This window comes from Carcharhinus amblyrhynchos, unplaced genomic scaffold (assembly GCF_965287045.1).
Source record: "Carcharhinus amblyrhynchos unplaced genomic scaffold, sCarAmb.v2.hapA scaffold_81, whole genome shotgun sequence".
NCBI classification, from domain to species: domain Eukaryota; kingdom Metazoa; phylum Chordata; class Chondrichthyes; order Carcharhiniformes; family Carcharhinidae; genus Carcharhinus; species Carcharhinus amblyrhynchos.
In genome coordinates, this window is record NW_027649821.1 from 1 (window position 1) to 23,289 (window position 23,289).

Consider the following 23,289-nt stretch of genomic DNA (forward strand, 5'->3'; position numbering starts at 1 on the left):
ACAGATCCTCTAAGTGATCTGAGTGCACAACAAAAGGGTGGCACGGTGGCACAATGGTTAGCACTGCTGCCCTCACCGTCAGGGACCTGGGTTCGATTCCAGCTTGGGTCACTGTCTGTGCAGACTCTGCATGTTCTCCCCGTGTCTGCGTGGGTTTCCTCCGCGTGCTCCCATCTCCTCCCACAGTCTGAATGGTGTGCGGGTTAGGTTGATTGGCCAGGCTAAGTTGCCCCTAAGTGTCCGGGGATTAGCAAGGTAAGTACATGAGGTTATGGGGATAGTGGCTGGGTGGGGATGCTGGTCAGTGCAGGCTAGATGGCCAAATGGCCTCCTTTTGCACTGGAGAAAATCTATGATTCTAATGAAAAAGAACCTATCAGAACACACAGCCTTCCCAAAGCATCTTACGAAGTGTAATAAACTCCCACAAACAGCCATGTGAGAACGATCAGATAATCTGTCTTCCAGTGATGTTAATTCAGGATGAATATCAAAGTTTATTTATTCATGTCACAAGTAGTCTTACATTAACACCGCAATGAAGTTACTGTGAAAATCCCCTAGTTGCTGGCGCCTATTCAGATACACTGTGGGAGAATTTAGCACAGTACGTCTTTCAGACTGTGGGAGGAAATCGGAGCACCCGGAGGAAACCCATGCAGAGACGGGGAGAATGTGCAGTCTCCGCACAGACAGTATCCCGAGCCAGGAATCGAACCAGCGTCCCAGGTGCTGTGAGGAAGCAGTGTTAACCACTGAGCCATTAGTGACTGTGCATTCACTGTAGCCATGGGAAAATGTGATCATGTGACTGTCTCCGTGAATTCAGAAAGATCCAATAAAACGACAGAAATGAAACAGCGTTTGGACCGGACTCACTCCCTCACCTGGCATAATTCACCAAAGTGAGCAGCGGGGTTTCCAGAAGCTGAACAATGGCCAGAGGACCCTCAACCTCCAACAGAGCAACCTGGGGGAGAAAGAATCACACATTAACCCCGTCACACACCGACGGATTCACACATTAACCCCGTCACACACCGACAGATTCACACATTAACCCCGTCACACACTGACGGATTCACACATTAACCCCATCACACACTGACAGATTCACACATTAACCCCGTCACACACCGACGGATTCACACATTAACCCCGTCACACACCGACAGATTCACACATTAACCCCGTCACACACCGACGGATTCACACATTAACCCCGTCACACACCGACAGATTCACACATTAACCCCGTCACACACCGACGGATTCGCACATTAACCCCGTCACACACCGACGGATTCACACATTAACCCCGTCACACACTGACAGATTCACACATTAACCCCGTCACACACCGACGGATTCGCACATTAACCCCGTCACACACCGACAGAATCACACATTAACCCCGTCACACACCGACGGATTCACACATTAACCCCGTCACACACCGACAGATTCACACATTAACCCCGTCACACACCGACGGATTCGCACATTAACCCCGTCACACACCGACGGATTCGCACATTAACCCCGTCACACACCGACGGATTCACACATTAACCCCGTCACACAGTGACAGATTCACACATTAACCCCGTCACACACCGACGGATTCGCACATTAACCCCGTCACACACCGACGGATTCGCACATTAACCCCGTCACACACCGACGGATTCACACATTAACCCCGTCACACACCGACAGATTCGCACATTAACCCCGTCACACACCGACGGATTCACACATTAACCCCGTCACACACCGACGGATTCACACATTAACCCCGTCACACACCGACGGATTCGCACATTAACCCCGTCACACACCGACGGATTCACACATTAACCCCGTCACACACTGACAGATTCACACATTAACCCCGTCACACACCGACAGATTCACACATTAACCCCGTCACACACCGACGGATTCACACATTAACCCCGTCACACACCGACAGATTCACACATTAACCCCGTCACACACTGACAGATTCACACATTAACCCCGTCACACACCGACGGATTCACACATTAACCCCGTCACACACCGACGGATTCACACATTAACCCCGTCACACACCGACGGATTCACACATTAACCCCGTCACACACCGACAGATTCACACATTCACCCCGTCACACACTGACAGATTCACACATTAACCCCGTCACACACTGACGGATTCACACATTAACCCCGTCACACACTGACAGATTCACACATTAACCCCGTCACACAGTGACAGATTCACACATTAACCCCGTCACACACTGACGGATTCACACATTAACCCCGTCACACACTGACAGATTCACACATTAACCCCGTCACACAGTGACAGATTCACACATTAACCCCGTCACACACTGACAGATTCACACATTAACCTCGTCACACACTGACGGATTCACACATTAACCCCGTCACACACTGACAGATTCACACATTAACCCCGTCACACACTGACAGATTCACACATTAACCCCGTCACACAGTGACAGATTCACACATTAACCCCGTCACACACCGACGGATTCACACATTAACCCCGTCACACACCGACAGATTCACACATTCACCCCGTCACACACTGACAGATTCACACAATAACCCCGTCACACACTGACAGATTCACACATTAACCCCGTCACACACTGACAGATTCACACATTAACCCCGTCACACAGTGACAGATTCACACATTAACCCCGTCACACACCGACGGATTCACACATTAACCCCGTCACACACCGACAGATTCACACATTAACCCCGTCACACACTGACAGATTCACACATTAACCCCGTCACACACTGACGGATTCACACATTAACCCCGTCACACACTGACAGATTCACACATTAACCCCGTCACACAGTGACAGATTCACACATTAACCCCGTCACACACTGACGGATTCACACATTAACCCCGTCACACACTGACAGATTCACACATTAACCCCGTCACACAGTGACAGATTCACACATTAACCCCGTCACACACTGACAGATTCACACATTAACCCCGTCACACACTGACGGATTCACACATTAACCCCGTCACACACTGACAGATTCACACATTAACCCCGTCACACACTGACAGATTCACACATTAACCCCGTCACACAGTGACAGATTCACACATTAACCCCGTCACACACCGACGGATTCACACATTAACCCCGTCACACACTGACAGATTCACACATTAACCCCGTCACACACTGACGGATTCACACATTAACCCCGTCACACACCGACGGATTCACACAATAACCCCGTCACACACCGACGGATTCACACATTAACCCCGTCACACACTGACGGATTCACACATTAACCCCGTCACACACCGACGGATTCGCACATTAACCCCGTCACACACCGACGGATTCACACATTAACCCCGTCACACACCGACGGATTCACACATTAACCCCGTCACACAGTGACAGATTCACACATTAACCCCGTCACACACCGACGGATTCACACATTAACCCCGTCACACACCGACAGATTCACACATTAACCCCGTCACACACTGACAGATTCACACAATAACCCCGTCACACACCGACGGATTCACACATTAACCCCGTCACACACCGACGGATTCACACATTAACCCCGTCACACACTGACAGATTCACACATTAACCCCGTCACACACCGACGGATTCACACATTAACCCCGTCACACACCGACGGATTCACACATTAACCCCGTCACACACCGACGGATTCACACATTAATCCCGTCACACACCGACGGATTCACACATTAACCCCGTCACACACCGACGGATTCACACATTAATCCCGTCACACACCGACGGATTCACACATTAACCCCGTCACACACCGACGGATTCACACATTAACCCCTTCACACACCGACGGATTCACACATTAACCCCGTCACACACCGACGGATTCACACATTAACCCCGTCACACACTGACGGATTCACACATTAACCCCGTCACACACCGACGGATTCACACATTAGCCCCGTCACACACCGATGGATTCACACATTAACCCCGTCACACACCGACGGATTCACACATTAACCCCGTCACACACCGACGGATTCATACATTAACCCCGTCACACACTGACAGATTCACACATTAACCCCGTCACACACCGACGGATTCACACATTAACCCCGTCACACACCGACGGATTCACACATTAACCCCGTCACACACCGACGGATTCACACATTAACCCCGTCATACACCGACGGATTCACACATTAACCCCGTCACACACCGACGGATTCACACATTAACCCCGTCACATAGTGACAGATTCACACATTAACCCCGTCACACACCGACGGATTCACACATTAACCCCGTCACACACTGACAGATTCACACATTAACCCCGTCACACACTGACAGATTCACACATTAACCCCGTCACACACCGACGGAATCAAACTTTAACCCCGTCACACACTGACGGATTCACACATTAACCCCGTCACACACTGACGGAATCAAACTTTAACCCTGTCACACACCGACGGATTCACACATTAACCCCGTCACACACTGACGGAATCAAACTTTAACCCTGTCACACACCGACGGATTCACACATTAACCCCGTCACACACCGACGGAATCAAACTTTAACCCCGTCACACACTGACGGATTCACACATTAACCCCGTCACACACTGACGGAATCAAACTTTAACCCTGTCACACACCGACGGATTCACACATTAACCCCGTCACACACCGACGGAATCAAACTTTAACCCCGTCACACACTGACGGATTCACACATTAACCCTGTCACACACCGACGGATTCACACATTAACCCCGTCACACACTGACGGATTCACACATTAACCCCGTCACACACCGACGGATTCACACATTAACCCCGTCACACACTGACGGATTCACACATTAACCCCGTCACACACCGACGGAATCAAACTTTAACCCCGTCACACACTGACGGATTCACACATTAACCCCGTCACACACTGACGGAATCAAACTTTAACCCTGTCACACACCGACGGATTCACACATTAACCCCGTCACACACCGACGGAATCAAACTTTAACCCCGTCACACACTGACGGATTCACACATTAACCCTGTCACACACCGACGGATTCACACATTAACCCCGTCACACACTGACGGATTCACACATTAACCCCGTCACACACCGACGGATTCACACATTAACCCCGTCACACACTGACGGATTAACACATTAACCCCGTCACACACCGACGGATTCACACATTAACCCCGTCACACACTGACGGATTCACACATTAACCCCGTCACACACCGACGGATTCACACATTAACCCCGTCACACACTGACGGATTCACACATTAACCCCGTCACACACCGACGGATTCACACATTAACCCCGTCACACACTGACGGATTCACACATTAACCCCGTCACACACTGACGGATTCACACATTAACCCCGTCACACACCGACGGATTCACACATTAACCCCGTCACACACTGACGGATTAACACATTAACCCCGTCACACACCGACGGAATCAAACTTTAACCCCGTCACACACTGACGGATTCACACATTAACCCTGTCACACACCGACGGATTCACACATTAACCCCGTCACACACTGACGGATTCACACATTAACCCTGTCACACACTGACAGATTCACACATTAACCCCGTCACACACCGACAGATTCACACATTAACCCCATTACACACCGACGGATTCACACATTAACCCCGTCACACACTGACAGATTCACACATTAACCCCGTCACACACTGACGGATTCACACATTAACCCCGTCACACACCGACGGATTCACACATTAACCCCGTCACACACCGACGGATTCACACATTAACCCTGTCACACACTGACAGATTCACACATTAACCCCGTCACACACTGACAGATTCACACATTAACCCCGTCACACACTGACGGATTCACACATTAACCCCGTCACACACCGACGGAATCAAACTTTAACCCCGTCACACACTGACGGATTCACACATTAACCCCGTCACACACCGACGGATTCACACATTAACCCCGTCACACACCGACAGATTCACACATTAACCCCGTCACACACCGACGGAATCAAACTTTAACCCCGTCACACACTGACGGATTCACACATTAACCCCGTCACACACCGACGGAATCAAACTTTAACCCCGTCACACACTGACGGATTCACACATTAACCCCGTCACACACTGACGGATTCACACATTAACCCCGTCACACACCGACGGATTCACACATTAACCCCGTCACACACCGACGGATTCACACATTAAACCCGTCACACACCGACGGATTCACACATTAACCCCGTCACACACCGACGGAATCAAACTTTAACCCCGTCACACACTGACGGATTCACACATTAACCCTGTCACACACTGACGGATTCACACATTAACCCCGTCATACACCGACGGATTCACACATTAACCCCGTCACACACCGACGGAATCAAACTTTAACCCCGTCACACACTGACGGATTCACACATTAACCCCGTCACACACTGACAGATTCACACATTAACCCCGTCACACACGGACGGATTCACACATTAACCCCGTCACACACTGACAGATTCACACATTAACCCCGTCACACACTGACGGATTCACACATTAACCCCGTCACACGCCGACCGATTCACACATTAACCCCGTCACACAGTGACAGATTCACACATTAACCCCGTCATACACCGACGGATTCACACATTAACCCCGTCACACAGTGACCGATTCACACATTAACCCCGTCACACAGTGACAGATTCACACATTAACCCCGTCACACACTGACAGATTCACACATTGACCCCGTCACACACCGACGGATTCACACATTAACCCCATCACACACCGACGGATTCACACATTAACCCCGTCACACACTGACAGATTCACACATTAACCCCGTCACACACCGACGGATTCACACATTAACCCCATCACACACCGACGGATTCACACATTAACCCCATCACACACCGACGGATTCACACATTAACCCCGTCACACACTGACAGATTCACACATTAACCCCGTCACACACCGACAGATTCACACATTAACCCCGTCACACACTGACAGATTCACACATTAACCCCGTCACACACCGACGGATTCACACATTAACCCCGTCACACACTGACAGATTCACACATTAACCCCGTCACACAGTGACAGATTCACACATTAACCCCGTCACACACCGACGGATTCACACATTAACCCCGTCACACACTGACAGATTCACACATTAACCCCGTCACACACCGACAGATTCACACATTAACCCCGTCACACACTGACGGATTCACACATTAACCCCGTCACACACTGACAGATTCACACATTAACCCCGTCACACACCGACGGATTCACACATTAACCCCGTCACACACTGACAGATTCATACATTAACCCCGTCACACACTGACAGATTCACACATTAACCCCATCACACACTGACAGATTCACACATTAACCCCGTCACACACTGACAGATTCACACATTAACCCCATCACACACTGACAGATTCACACATTAACCCCGTCACACACTGACAGATTCACACATTAACCCCGTCACACACCGACGGATTCACACATTAACCCCGTCACATAGTGACAGATTCACACATTAACCCCGTCACACAGTGACAGATTCACACATTAACCCCGTCACACACCGACGGATTCACACATTAACCCCGTCACACACCGACGGATTCACACATTAACCCCATCACACACTGACAGATTCACACATTAACCCCGTCACACAGTGACAGATTCACACATTAACCCCGTCACACACTGACAGATTCACACATTAACCCCGTCACACACTGACAGATTCACACATTAACCCCGTCACACAGTGACAGATTCACACATTAACCCCGTCACACACTGACAGATTCACACATTAACCCCGTCACACAGTGACAGATTCACACATTAACCCCGTCACACACCGACAGATTCACACATTAACCCCGTCACACACCGACAGATTCACACATTAACCCCGTCACACACCGACAGATTCACACATTAACCCCGTCACACACTGACAGATTCACACATTAACCCTGTCACATAGTGACAGATTCACACATTAACCCCGTCACACACTGACAGATTCACACATTAACCCCGTCACACACTGACGGATTCACACATTAACCCCGTCACACACTGACAGATTCACACATTAACCCCGTCACACACCGACAGATTCACACATTAACCCCGTCACACACTGACGGATTCACACATTAACCCCGTCACACACTGACAGATTCACACATTAACCCCGTCACACACTGACAGATTCACACATTAACCCCGTCACACACTGACAGATTCACACATTAACCCTGTCACATAGTGACAGATTCACACATTAACCCCGTCACACACTGACAGATTCACACATTAACCCCGTCACACACTGACGGATTCACACATTAACCCCGTCACACACTGACAGATTCACACATTAACCCCGTCACACACCGACAGATTCACACATTAACCCCGTCACACACTGACGGATTCACACATTAACCCCGTCACACACTGACAGATTCACACATTAACCCCGTCACACACTGACAGATTCACACATTAACCCCGTCACACACTGACAGATTCACACATTAACCCCGTCACACACCGACGGATTCACACATTAACCCCGTCACACACTGACGGATTCACACATTAACCCCGTCACACATTGACAGATTCACACATTAACCCCGTCACACACTGACAGATTCACACATTAACCCCGTCACACACTGACAGATTCACACATTAACCCCGTCACACACTGACAGATTCACACATTAACCCCGTCACACACCGACGGATTCACACATTAACCCCGTCACACACGGACAGATTCACACATTAACCCCGTCACACACCGACGGATTCACACATTAACCCCGTCACACACTGACAGATTCACACATTAACCCCGTCACACACCGACGGATTCACACATTAACCCCGTCACACACGGACAGATTCACACATTAACCCCGTCACACGGACAGATTCACACATTAACCCCGTCACACACCGACGGATTCACACATTAACCCCGTCACACACCGACGGATTCACACATTAACCCCGTCACACACTGACAGATTCACACATTAACCCCGTCACACACTGACAGATTCACACATTAACCCCGTCACACACTGACAGATTCACACATTGACCCCGTCACACACTGACAGATTCACACATTAACCCCGTCACACACTGACAGATTCCCACATTAACCCCGTCACACACTGACAGATTCACACATTAACCCCGTCACACACTGACGGATTCACACATTAACCCCGTCACACATTGACTGATTCACACATTAACCCCGTCACACACCGACAGATTCACACATTAACCCCGTCACACACCGACAGATTCACACATTAACCCCGTCACACACGGACAGATTCACACATTAACCCCGTCACACACCGACAGATTCACACATTAACCCCGTCACACACCGACAGATTCACACATTAACCCCGTCACACACTGACAGATTCACACATTAACCCCGTCACACACTGACGGATTCACACATTAACCCCGTCACACACTGACGGATTCACACATTAACCCCGTCACACACTGACGGATTCACACATTAACCCCGTCACACACCGACGGATTCACACATTAACCCCGTCACACACTGACGGATTCACACATTAACCCCGTCACACACTGACAGATTCACACATTAACCCCGTCACACACTGACAGATTCACACATTAACCCCGTCACACACTGACAGATTCACACATTAACCCCGTCACACACTGACAGATTCACACATTAACCCCGTCACACACTGACAGATTCACACATTAACCCCGTCACACACCGACGGATTCACACATTAACCCCGTCACACACTGACAGATTCACACATTGACCCCGTCACACACTGACAGATTCACACATTAACCCCGTCACACACTGACAGATTCACACATTAACCCCGTCACACACCGACGGATTCACACATTAACCCCGTCACACACCGACAGATTCACACATTAACCCCGTCACACACTGACAGATTCACACATTAACCCCGTCACACACTGACAGATTCACACATTAACCCCGTCACACACTGACGGATTCACACATTAACCCCGTCACATAGTGACAGATTCACACATTAACCCCGTCACACACCGACAGATTCACACATTAACCCCGTCACACACCGACGGATTCACACATTAACCCCGTCACATAGTGACAGATTCACACATTAACCCCGTCACACACCGACAGATTCACACATTAACCCCGTCACACACCGACAGATTCACACATTAACCCCGTCACACACCGACAGATTCACACATTAACCCCGTCACACAGGCTGACAGAGTTGATGTATGGGAAGTTTTGCTTAATTGGGCTATCTGTATTATATTTCCTTCTTGATTAATGTTCTGGAGGAAGAAAAATCTATCAATGTTTTCAAAATTTATATTGAGCCCTGTCTGTAGCAGGTTTTACAGGCGGGAGTTACAGATATCTATTGTTCATTGTTGAAAGACTGAATCCCTAAACAGCCTTGCTGTTAGTTAAACAATATCGTCCCCCACCAGTAGACATAATCTCCCTCTATCTACCCCCCAATCTCATGTTTAAAATGTCATTTAGATCATGGCTTAATCTTTGATACTCGGTAACACTGTCCTAGTCCGTGTGACCTGTCCCCAACATTGGATGTTATTGCAGCCACACCGTGGCCAAGTGCACTGCCAACCGCAACAGACAACACTGAGTTCAAGGTCAGGGCACTGGGTAAATATTTAGGAGAGTAAGTAGGAACCGGACCACAGTAACTGGGCAAGGAAGTTCGCCAACAGGTCAAAACATCATTAAATCAATATATTTCTATCATGGGGAGGACATCCAAGTTCCAAACAAACAAAACTGAAATGCAAAGTGTGGAATGTGGTAAACCAGACTAACGATACCAAAGTCCATCATGAGGAGTATGGAGAGTGCAGTGGGGAGTCTTTTTTCCTTCGTTCATTAGACATGGGCCTCGCTGGCTGACCAGCATTTATTGCCCCCTCCTGGTGGTTGACCACATTGCTGTGGCTCTGCAGTCACATGTAGGCCAGGCCAGGTAAGGATGGCAGATTTCCTTCCCTAAAAGACATCAGTGATCCAGATAGGTTTTTAGACCATGAGACTTAGGAGCAGAATTAAGCCACTCAAATACGCTCCACCATTCAATTATGGTTGATATTTTTCTCATCCCAATTCTCCAGCACTCCTGATTCTCTTATTAATTATTATATCAATTAATCAATAATTAACCTCCCAACAATCATCATCAGTCGATTCCTAATATCTTTTTTTTTAATTGAATACAAATTCCACCGTCTGCCGTGGCAGGATTCGAACGCGGGTTCCCAGAACATTAGCTGAGCTTCTGGATTTATAGTCTAGTGATAATACCACTCGGCCATCACCTCCCCACTGAAAGGGGAATGATCTGAATGGGAAAAAGGAATATGGAAAAGCGAAGCAGATAATGGGCAGGATTCTCTGATCTCATTTGTGAAAATGTGGCATTCCCGTCAAAAGTCCATTCACTGTCAGCGGCTCCGGAAGATCCCAGCCTCGAACCAGGATGGAGGATTTCAGCCAATGTATAAGGAAATCATTGAATCATCCAGCACAGATAAAGGCCGTTTGGCCCATCAGGTTTGTGCTAGTTCTATCCAACAGCACTTCCCCACTCTTCCCCCACATCCATCCAGTTTTTTTTGCTGCTTTAGGTATTTACCCAATTCTCTTTTCAAGGCTACTGTTATCTCCCTGCCGCCACTATAGCACAGTAGCGCAGTGGTTAGCACTGCTGCCTCACAGTGCCAGGAACCCAGGTTCCATTCCTGGCTTGGGCCACTGTCTGTGTGGAGTTTGCACGTTCTCCCCGTGTCTGCGTGGGTTTCCTCCTGGTGCTCCGGTTTCTTCCCCCAGTCCAAAGATGTGCAGGAAGGTTTATTGGCCATGCTAAATTGACCCTAGTCTCAGGAGAATTAGCAGGATAAATGACGGTTATGGGAATAGGGTCTAGGTGGTCAGTACAAACTTGATGGGCTGAATGGCCTCCTTCTGTACTGCAGGGATTCAATGATTCCAGCAAGGATGTCTCCCCTGCTCATCAAGTCCCTTACATCTACCTGAGAGGGCAGACTAGTTTAATATCTCATCTCAAAAGGCAGCACATCTGGCAGTGTAGCACTCCCTCAATACTGATACTGGAAATTTTGTTTGTGTCTCTGGAGTGAGACTCCAACTTTCTGTTTCATTGTTCCAGTGACAGAGAAACGGCTATGGAATTATACACAGGAAAACTGGACTTTAAAAATGACTGGAGTTTTACATTTTAAAATGGGCACACATCCCAAAGATGGCTGAGAACGTACAGTTAGCCACTGATAGGAATGGCTGCAGGATGTTTCCCTGAGGGACATGGAATCCATCCCTGTGTTCCCAAACCAGGTACTTCTAAATCCATCCAAAGACTAATTTCCATCTCCCATAAAGACAAAGGAACACAGTAACGATCTCACCTGAAGGGCCATAGGTCTGATTTCCTCCCTGGGCCAAATAGTTAGTATATTCCAACGTCCCATTACAAACTGTTAGGTCACCAGATCAGAAGCTCCAAGGTATATTATGAAGCTAGATTAAACCCCTACAATTTTCTACTTTGGCGTTAATGCAAGGATAAGATGTTTCACTCCAGGTGTCATTCTACTGACAAACTGGAAACCTTTTATCAAAACTAACTTTATTAACAGCACAGTTTAACTATAACAAATGAATTAGTTTAATCTTTAACAATTGATCAATACTTAAACATGACAAGATACAATTCTTAACTGCTAAGTTATCATTATCAGTTCCAATCAAGCAATATTTCTCTTATAGACTCAAACTTCTATTTATAATTTGTTAGCAAAACACAGGCATATTTGCTTATCCTAGGTTCACAGTCATGGAGCTTTCAGAACACCTCTGGAGAGCGAGAGAGAGACAGAGAGAGAGACACCTGTTTCTTCTGGCAGCCCAGGCAGCAACTGCTTGTATTTCTAAAATGAAACTGAAACACTTGCTTTCCTACAAGCTTACCTCTAAAATGAAACTGAAATACTTGCTTTCCTATAAGCTTACCTCTTCTATTAATCACATGACTTTGTCTCTGTCAATCAGCCTAATCTAAGCTCTACTCGGAAACATGGGAGAACCTAAATAGTTGCATGTATTTCACCATATAGGATCAAGAATGTCTTACTGCAGCTGTACAGGGTCTTGGTTTGACCACATTTGGAACATAGTGTACAGTTTTGGCCTCCTTATCTAAGAAAGGCTGTACCTGCCGTGGAGGACATGCAGTGAAGGTTTACCAGGCTGATTGTCGTCCCAGGGGAGTTTACATAGAAACAAGAAACAGGAGTAGGCTGCATTTACTGGGTCTGTATTCGCTGAAATTGAGAAAAATGTGAGGGGACCATTTTTCTGCACAAACACACACACACACACACACACACACAGATCCACAGAAACACATGCACACACACATGCACACAGACACACAGGTGCACATATACACACATGCACTCGCACACACACACACACACACACACACACACATGCACAACACACAGACAAAGGCACACACAGACTGAAACAAACAGGAAAACAGGAACAGGAACATTCTGGCTGTTTGGCTGTTTTTCGCCCTCCCTTACCTTTGGAAAGACAACTGACCCCTCAGGCACAGCTCTCAGGGTGACTGTCGATGTGTCAATGCTGCGTAGGTATTTGTAGAATCCCTCTTCTGTTGTAGGGGGGAGAACAGACTGCAGAAACTGGATATCTGCAGGAAGGAGCAGAAAAGGAAGAGTTTGAGACTGAAGAGATGAGGCAGGAGTTTGCGTTGTGTCTCCGGGTTCACCCCCAGGACTGACCCTGAGCAGTGCTCCAGGCTGGAGATTACTGTTCTCTACCCTGCCCACACCCACCGTCCCAATCATTACCAGGTCAGTGCCCGTTAACCCAGAGTCACCAAGTGGCCTGGTGATAACTAACCAGCTTGACTAGTCTATAATCACTGATAGGCCTCCAACAATTGGATCCCAGTCCACCATTCAGTTAGCTCAGGACTGACCTGAGCTGAAGCATCATTTACCCATCCAGGTTCTATACCCATTGTCCAAAAAACGTCCATTGGTAACGAAAAACACAGAATAACGGAAAGACCAAGTTAGCTTTCTGTTAGAACTGGAAGAAGGAATGTAACAGATTTGAAGCAAGTGCTTTTCACAATCACAGTGTTGTTCAGGTACAGAAGGAGGCCATTTGGCCCATCGAGTCTGTACTGGCTCTCCATTATGACTTCTGTCATTTCCCTGCCTTTTCCCCATATCCCTGCACATGGTTTCCATTCCAATAATCATCTAACGCCCCCTTGAAAGTCTCAACTGAAGCTGTCTCCACCACACTTCCAGGCAGCACATTCCAGACCCCACCCACTCGCTGCTCTCTCTCACATCACTGTTGCTTCTTTCACAAATCACTTTCAATCCGTGCCCCTCCCGTTCTCGCTCTTTTTCCGAGCCGGAACAGTTTCTCCCTCTCTACTCTGTCCAGCCCCCTCACGATTTTGAACATCTCGATCAAAGCCCCTCTTGGCCTTCTTCTCTCCAAGGAGGACAGTCCCAACCTCTTCAATCCATCCTCATCACTGAACTTAATTTTGGGATTATGAAAGGAAGTAGGGAAAATGGAGGAACTAAAGAGAGGGTCTGTAACAGTGTGGAAGACAGGACAGAGTCAATGATGGCAGGGCAATGAGGGCAAAGTATATCTGGTGAAGGTTGGTTAGCTCAGTTGGCTGGACGTCTGGTTTGTGATGCAGAGTGACGCCAACAGCATGGGTTCAGTTCTTTTGTAGGTAAAATAATACCTCTGTTAGTGAGTCAAAACACAGTGGTTTTTATTTCCAAGCTCTAGCTTTTATTCCAGAGCTTTGGGAGAACTGGTTCCTAACAGTGGACTGCCAGACTTCTCATGGAACACAAATACAAGCGGGTATTTATACATCATGAGTCTTAGTAACAATCATGATACAAATTTCCAATTCTGGTCAGGATCTTTGCTCTTCCTTCTTCAATTAGCGTAGAAGAATGAGGGGAGATTTGATAGAGGTGTATAACATTTTGATGGGTATAGATAGAGTGAATGCAAGCAGGCTTTTTCCACTGAGGCTAGGGGAGAAAAAAACCATGGGTTAAGGGTGAAAGGGGAAAAGTTTAAGGGAATATTAGGGGGGGGGCTTCTTCTCGCAGAGTGGTGGGACTGTGGAATGAGCTGCCGGATAAAGTGGTAAATGCGGGGTCACTTTTAACATTTAAGAAAAACTTGGACGGGTTCATGGATGAGAGGGGTGTGGAGGGATATGGTTCAAGTGCAGGTCAGTGGGACTAGGCAAAAAAATGGTTCGGCACAGACAAGAAGGGCCAAAAGGCCTGTTTCTGAGCTGTAATTTTCTATGGTTTCCAATTACAACGCCTGCGACTGTTTCAGCATCTGTCTTTGAAGTTACTTGTGTGATCGCGGCTTCCCAACAGCAGCTAACTTAACAATGTTCAGTTAACATAAACAGGTCAGGTTTGCAATGTCTGCAAAATGACATTCACACCTGATCATCTGTCTTTACATTCACACCTGACCATCTATATTCACACCTGACCATCTATATTCACACCTGACCATCTATACTCACACCTGACCAACTATATTCACACCTGACCATCTATATTCACACCTGACCATCTATACTCACACCTGACCAACTATATTCACACCTGACCATCTATATTCACACCTGACCATCTATATTCACATCTGACCATCTATATTCACATCTGACCATCTATATTCACACCTGACCATCTATATTCACATCTGACCATCTATATTCACACCTGACCATCTATATTCACATCTGACCATCTATATTCACACCTGACCATCTATATTCACACCTGACCATCTATACTCACACCTGACCAACTATATTCACACCTGACCATCTATATTCACACCTGACCATCTATATTCACATCTGACCATCTATATTCACATCTGACCATCTATATTCACACCTGACCATCTATATTCACACCTGACCATCTATACTCACACCTGACCAACTATATTCACACCTGACCATCTATATTCACACCTGACCATCTATATTCACATCTGACCATCTATATTCACATCTGACCAACTATATTCACACCTGACCATCTATATTCACATCTGACCATCTATATTCACACCTGACCAACTATATTCACACCTGACCATCTATATTCACACCTGACCAACTATATTCACACCTGACCATCTATATTCACACCTGACCATCTATATTCACATCTGACCATCTATATTCACACCTGACCAACTATATTCACATCTGACCATCTATATTCACACCTGACCAACTATATTCACACCTGACCATCTATATTCACACCTGACCATCTATATTCACATCTGACCATCTATATTCACACCTGACCAACTATATTCACATCTGACCATCTATATTCACATCTGACCATCTATATTCACACCTGACCATCTATATTCACATCTGAACATCTATATTCACACCTGACCATCTATATTCACACCTGACCAACTATATTCACACCTGACCATCTATATTCACATCTGAACATCTATATTCACACCTGACCATCTATATTCACATCTGACCATCTATATTCACACCTGACCATCTATATTCACATCTGACCATCTATATTCACACCTGACCATCTATATTCACATCTGACCATCTATATTCACACCTGACCATCTATATTCACACCTGACCATCTATATTCACATCTGACCATCTATATTCACACCTGACCATCTATATTCACATCTGACCATCTATATACACACCTGACCATCTATAGTCACACCTGACCAACTATATTCACACCTGACCATCTATATTCACATCTGACCATCTATATTCACATCTGACCATCTACATTCACATCTGACCATCTATATTCACACCTGACCATCTATATTCACACCTGACCATCTATATTCACACCTGACCAACTATATTCACATCTGACCATCTATATTCACACCTGACCATCTATATTCACATCTGACCATCTATATTCACACCTGACCATCTATATTCACACCTGACCAACTATATTCACACCTGACCATCTATATTCACATCTGAACATCTATATTCACACCTGACCATCTATATTCACATCTGACCATCTATATTCACACCTGACCATCTATATTCACACCTGACCAACTATATTCACACCTGACCATCTATATTCACATCTGAACATCTATATTCACACCTGACCATCTATATTCACATCTGACCATCTATATTCACACCTGACCATCTATATTCACACCTGACCAACTATATTCACACCTGACCATCTATATTCACATCTGACCATCTATATTCACACCTGGCCATCTATATTCACACCTGACCATTTGGCTTTATGAGAGTTGAAGAATGAAAGACATGAACAAGTAATTTACATTAACGCCAGGAGCAATATAAGCCTGGGAAGATCAGCCATGATGAAGGGTTATGTTTGTGATATATTCTAGGTACGAAATTCATTAACCCTTTCCCTTCTTCAATTTCCGTATCACCTGAGGTTATTCACGAAGGCCCCGCCTTCTCAAAGTTGCCCCTGGCCTGAGGTGTGGTAATCCTCACGTTAAATCATCACTGATCAGTCAATGGCCATCTGGGAGTGTGAGATGACTTTCCTTTAGTGATGGGACATGTAAAGGAGCAGAGGATGTGCCCGGGTGAAGGTGTGAATGGAAAATGACGGCGTCATCACCAGCAGTATTCCATCCAGAAGGTTAGAGATTATGGAATGTTATCACTGAATGTGGAGCCTGGAAGACTGGGAATTGTCTTGTTGAAAGATGAGGCGTTGTACCTCAAACTTTTCCTGGGAATAGGGTGTCCGAGCCTACAGCAGAGAGGCCATGTTGGGATCTCTGCAGAGAATTAAAACCTGCAGCTCGGGATGGGGGGAAGGGAAGGGGGTGGGTTGGTGGGGAAGGGGGTTGTGGGTGAGGGGGGTGGGGGAGGGGAGGTCACCCTCACTGACTGAATGGAGGGGGTTCTGCAAAACAATCACCGAATCACTGAATTCTTACAGCACAGGGTGAGGCCATTCGGCCTGTCATGTCTGTGCAGGCTCCTTGATTGAACAATTCACCTCTGCCCGTCTCCTGCCTTCTCCCCGTAACCCTGAAGAATCCTTCCCCATCATCACAAAAAAGAATTGGCAGGAATCTCTTCCATCAGGGAATCTTTGGAATTCTCCACCCTGAGTTTGTGGGGGGGTGCGGTACGGTGGATTGCAGGAGCCCCTGTATTTATGACAGCAATCGACAGATTTTTGGTTGTTAAAGAGAGATGATGGCCTAGTCGGTGTTATCACTAGATTATTAACCCACAAACTCAGCAAATGTTCTGGGGACCCAGGTTCGAATCCCACCACAGGATTCAGGAATCTACTGATGACCATGAAACCGTTGTCGATTGTCAGACAAATCCCCCTCACTTACTAATGTCCTTGGGGAAGGAAATCTGCCATCCTTACCCGGTCTGGCCTACATGTGACTCCAGAGCCACAGCGATGTGGTTGACTCTCAACTGCCCTCGGGCAACTAGGGATGGGCAGTAAATGCTGGTGACACCCATGTCCCACCAATGAATAAGAAGAATGGGGAGCTTGGAGCTGAGATGGATCAGCCAGGATTGTATTGAATACTGGAGCAGGTTCGAGGGGTTGAATGGCCTACTCCCAGTTACAATGTTCTAATGCTGTTGCGGATCTTTGATTCACCAGTAAGTTTAATGAAGTTTAAACGGTTTACCTTCCTCAGTTAACTGGAATTTGGAGAGAAACCGGAGACATTCCTGAAGGCCAGCGAAAATGGTGAACTCTCCCCCCAGGGGATTCTCTCTGAAATACAGCTCAAACACAGCCATTGTGTTCTCTCTCCCACATTTCCAATATCCGTATGCCATGGTGAACTGATAGAAATCAGTCAGCAGAGGTTGCACTGCACTGTCCCGCAACATCTTTCAGTCCGAATGGGAACTCGCAGAGACTCAGCCCTGTGCTAGCTGCAGCACTCACTCACTCAGTCTGTCACTCACTCACTCACTCACTCAGTCTGTCACTCACTCACTCACTCACTCAGTCTGTCACTCACACACTCGCTCACTCAGTCTGTCACTCACACACTCACTCACTCAGTCACTCACACACTCGCTCACTCAGTCTGTCACTCACACACTCACTCACCCACCCACCCACACACACACTCACTCGCTCATTCACTCACTCACTCACTCACTTACTCACTATTCACTCATTCACACGCTCACTCACTCACTCACAGACACACACTCACGTACTCACTATTCACACACTCACTCACTATTCACACACTCACTCACACGTTCACTCACTCACACACACTCAAGCACTCACTCACACACTCTCACTCATTCACAACACACACACGTACAAGCTTTCAGTATTCACAGCACACACTCACAGCACTCACACATAAACGTGTATAAGTTCTCAGTCTACACAGCTCTCATTCATATTCACAAACACGTACAGACTCTGTGTTTACACAGCTCTCACTCACATTCGCTCATTCTTTCAAAACTGAAAGTTCCTTGCTGTGTCATGATTCAGGAAGCAGAACATGAAGAAAGCACTGCTCTCTCCCACACGGAGTTCTGGGACTTATAGTCCTCTCAAATTACACACAGCCTTGTGTTGGAAATTGTCTCAACCCATCACACCCCAGACAGCCTTTACTGTCTTTGCCTTACTTTGGAGGCACGTTCTCTCTTTGTTGTATGTGTGTGTGTTTGCATGTATGTCTGTGTGCATATATGTGTGTGTGTGTTTGTGGGTGAGTATCTGTGTGTATGTGTGCGTGTGTTTCTGGGTGTCAGTTAATGTGTGTGTGAGCGTATATGTGAGTGTGTGTGTATGCGAGTGTGTGCATGTTTTATGTTTGTGTGTGTACATATGTGTGTGTTTGTGGTTGAGTGTGTACGTGTGTATATGTGAGCAGGTGTGTGTGTCTGTGTATATGTGAGTGCGTGTATATGTGAGTGAGTGTCTGAGTGTATACATGTGAGTGTGTGTGTGCGTGTGTTTGTCAGTGAGTATGTATGTGTGTATGTGTGTGCTTTAGCCTGTGTGCGCAATTAAGTAAGTTTATGTGAGTGGATAGATGAACATTTATTGCCCATCCCTAATTGCCCCTCAAGAAGGTGGTGGTGGGCTGCCTTCCTGAACCACTGCAGGCCACGCAGTGTAGGTACACCCACAGTGCTGTTAGGGAGGGAGTTCCAGGATTTTGACTCAGTGACAGTGAAGGAACGGCAATTTAATTCCAAGTCAGGATAAGGGGAAGTTGCAGGGGCTGGTGTTAAAATGATGCTGAATGAGGTTTAGATATAAAAGATCTGGGTGCAACTAACCAGGGAGAGGCTGAAAGATCCAACCTTCTGCTTAGTGGGCATTTTATCAGACGGTGGCATAGTGCCAGTGTCATGAGACCAGTAATCCAGAGGCCCAGGCTGATGCTCTGGGGACACAGGTTCAGATCATACCACAGCAGCTGGTGGAATTTAAATTTAATGAATAAATAAATCTGGAATTGAAAAGCTGGTCTCAGTATTGCTGATTCCAAAAGGGAAGTAGAGAAAAAAACAGGGAACCATAGACCAGTGAGCCTAACATGAGTTGCTGGAGGCCATTATCAAAAATTTCATAACTCAGTATTTGGCAGGCAGTGGTATAATCAGACAGTCAGTGTGAATTTACAAAAGGGAAATCACGCCTGACAAATCTACTGGAATTTTTTCAAGATGTAACTAGTAGAGCTGACCAGATGGACCACACCTCAGAGTTCTGAAGGAGATTGCTGAGGAGGTAATGGAAGCCTTGGTGGTAATCTTTCAGGAATCACCGGAGTTAGGGAAGGTCCCAGAGGAATGGAAAGTTGCGAGTGTAACACCCCTGTTTAAGAAGGGAGGGAGGCCAATGGTCTGACCTCGATCAAAGAACACAGGAAAGATTTACCAGGATGCTACCAGGACTTGATGGCTTGAGTTATAAGGAGAGACTGGATAGACTGTCGGCACAGTAGCACAGTGGTTAGCACTGCTGCTTCACAGCGCCAGGGTCCTGGGTTCAATTCCTGGCTTGGGTCGCTGTCTGTGTGGAGTTTGCACATTCTCCTCATGTCTGTGTGGGTTTCCTCTGGGTACTCTGGTTTCCTCCCACCGTCTAAAGATGTGCGGGTTAGGTTGATTGACCATGCTAAGAAATTGCCCCTTAGTGTCCAGGGATGTGTAGGTTAGGGGGATTGGTGGGTGGGATATGGGGGTAGGGCCTGGGTGGGATTGTGTTCAGTGCAGACTCGATGGGCCGAAGGGCCTCTTTCTGCACTGTAGGGTTCTATGAGACGGGGGCTTCTTTCTCTGGAGCGTAGGAGGCTGAGGGATGACCTTTTAGAGGTCTATAAAATAATGAGGGGCATAGATCAGCTAGATCTTTTCCCAAGGGTAGGGGAGTCTAAAACTAGAGGGCATAGGTTTAAGGTGAGAGCGGAGAGATACAAAAGTATCCAGAGGGACAATTTTTTCACACAGAGGGTGGTGAGTGTCTGGAATGAGCTGCCAGAGGTAGTAGTAGAGGTGGGTACAATTTTGTCTTTTAAAAAGCATTTAGACAGTTACATGGGTAAGATGGGTATAGAGAGATATGGACTAAAATGTAGGCAATTGGGTCTAGTTTAGTGGTAAAAACTGGGCAGCGCAGACAAGTTGGGCGGAAGGGGCTGTTTCCATGCTGTAAATCTCTATGATCCTATGCGTAAGATTTTAATTTCATTATTGATCCATATCCCTGCAGGTTATAGCACTCAAGGTGCAAATTCAGGTGCTTTTTAAATGAGTTGAGGGTCCCTGTCTCTCCTACCCTTTCAGCCAGTGAGTTCCAGAACCCCACTCCTTTACAGACAGCCCTCTGGATGAAAACCCTGCCCTCATGTCCCCTCTAATCTCTTGCCCAATCACTTTAAATCTTCGCCCCCTCCCCCCAATTCACTGACCTCTGTGCTAAGGTAAACAGGACAACTAAGGATAGGCAATAAATGCTGTCTGGTCAGCGATGCCCATATCCCACAAAAAAATGAATAAAATTTGAAGATAGACTTGTAATGTAGTGAACATAGCAATTCTGAAGGAGTGTTGCACTGCTGGAGGACTTAGCTTTCAGCTGAGATGATAAACTGAGGTCCCCATTGCTGATTCAGGTGGATGTAAAGATCCTGTGACATGATTACAAAGAGCTGTGGAGATTTCCCTGGAAAATATATAAATCCCAATCAGCATCGCAAAAAATGATTACCTACATTGCTGTTTGTGGCAGCTAGCTGTGTATCCATTCTCTCCAAGCCCCTCACTATTCTGTATATCTCCATCTAATCTCCCCTTAGCCTCCTCTGTTCCAAGGAGAACGATCCCAGCCTCTTCAATCTTTCTTCATAGCTGTGAGCTCCCAGTCCTGGCAACATCCTTGTAAACCTCCTCTGTGCCCTCCCTAACACAGTGACATCCTTTCTGTAATGAGGTGACCAGAACTGCACACAGTGCTCAAGTTGTGGCCTAACTAATGTTTAATACATTTCCAGCCTAACTTCCCTGCTCCTCTCGTCTATTCCTTGATTTGGTTTATTATTGATGCGAAGTTGGGGGACTGAGGTGGGCAAAGTAAGAAGTTCCACAACACCAGGTCAAAGTCTAACAGGTTTATTTGGTAGCACGAGCTTTTGGAGCACTGCTCCTTCATCAGGTGATTTATTATTGTCACATGTATTAGTCTATAGTGAAAAGTATTGTTTCTTGTGTGCTATACAGAGAAAGCATACCATTCATAGAT

The 23,289-nt window shown here is 46.7% G+C and overlaps 1 protein-coding gene across 1 annotated transcript; it reads right to left on the minus strand.

The window, feature by feature from the left end:
* Nucleotides 1–565: 565 nt before the first annotated feature.
* Nucleotides 566–19,559, minus strand: naprt (nicotinate phosphoribosyltransferase). The gene is made up of 3 exons (XM_080182710.1): nt 19,184–19,559; nt 13,945–14,072; nt 566–970 (listed from the first exon to the last, which is right to left on the minus strand). The coding sequence occupies exons 1-3, from the start codon at nt 19,389–19,391 to the stop codon at nt 884–886; spliced, it is 423 nt and encodes a 140-aa protein (XP_080038836.1). The 5' UTR covers nt 19,392–19,559; the 3' UTR covers nt 566–883.
* Between the last annotated feature and the right edge of the window lie 3,730 nt (nt 19,560–23,289).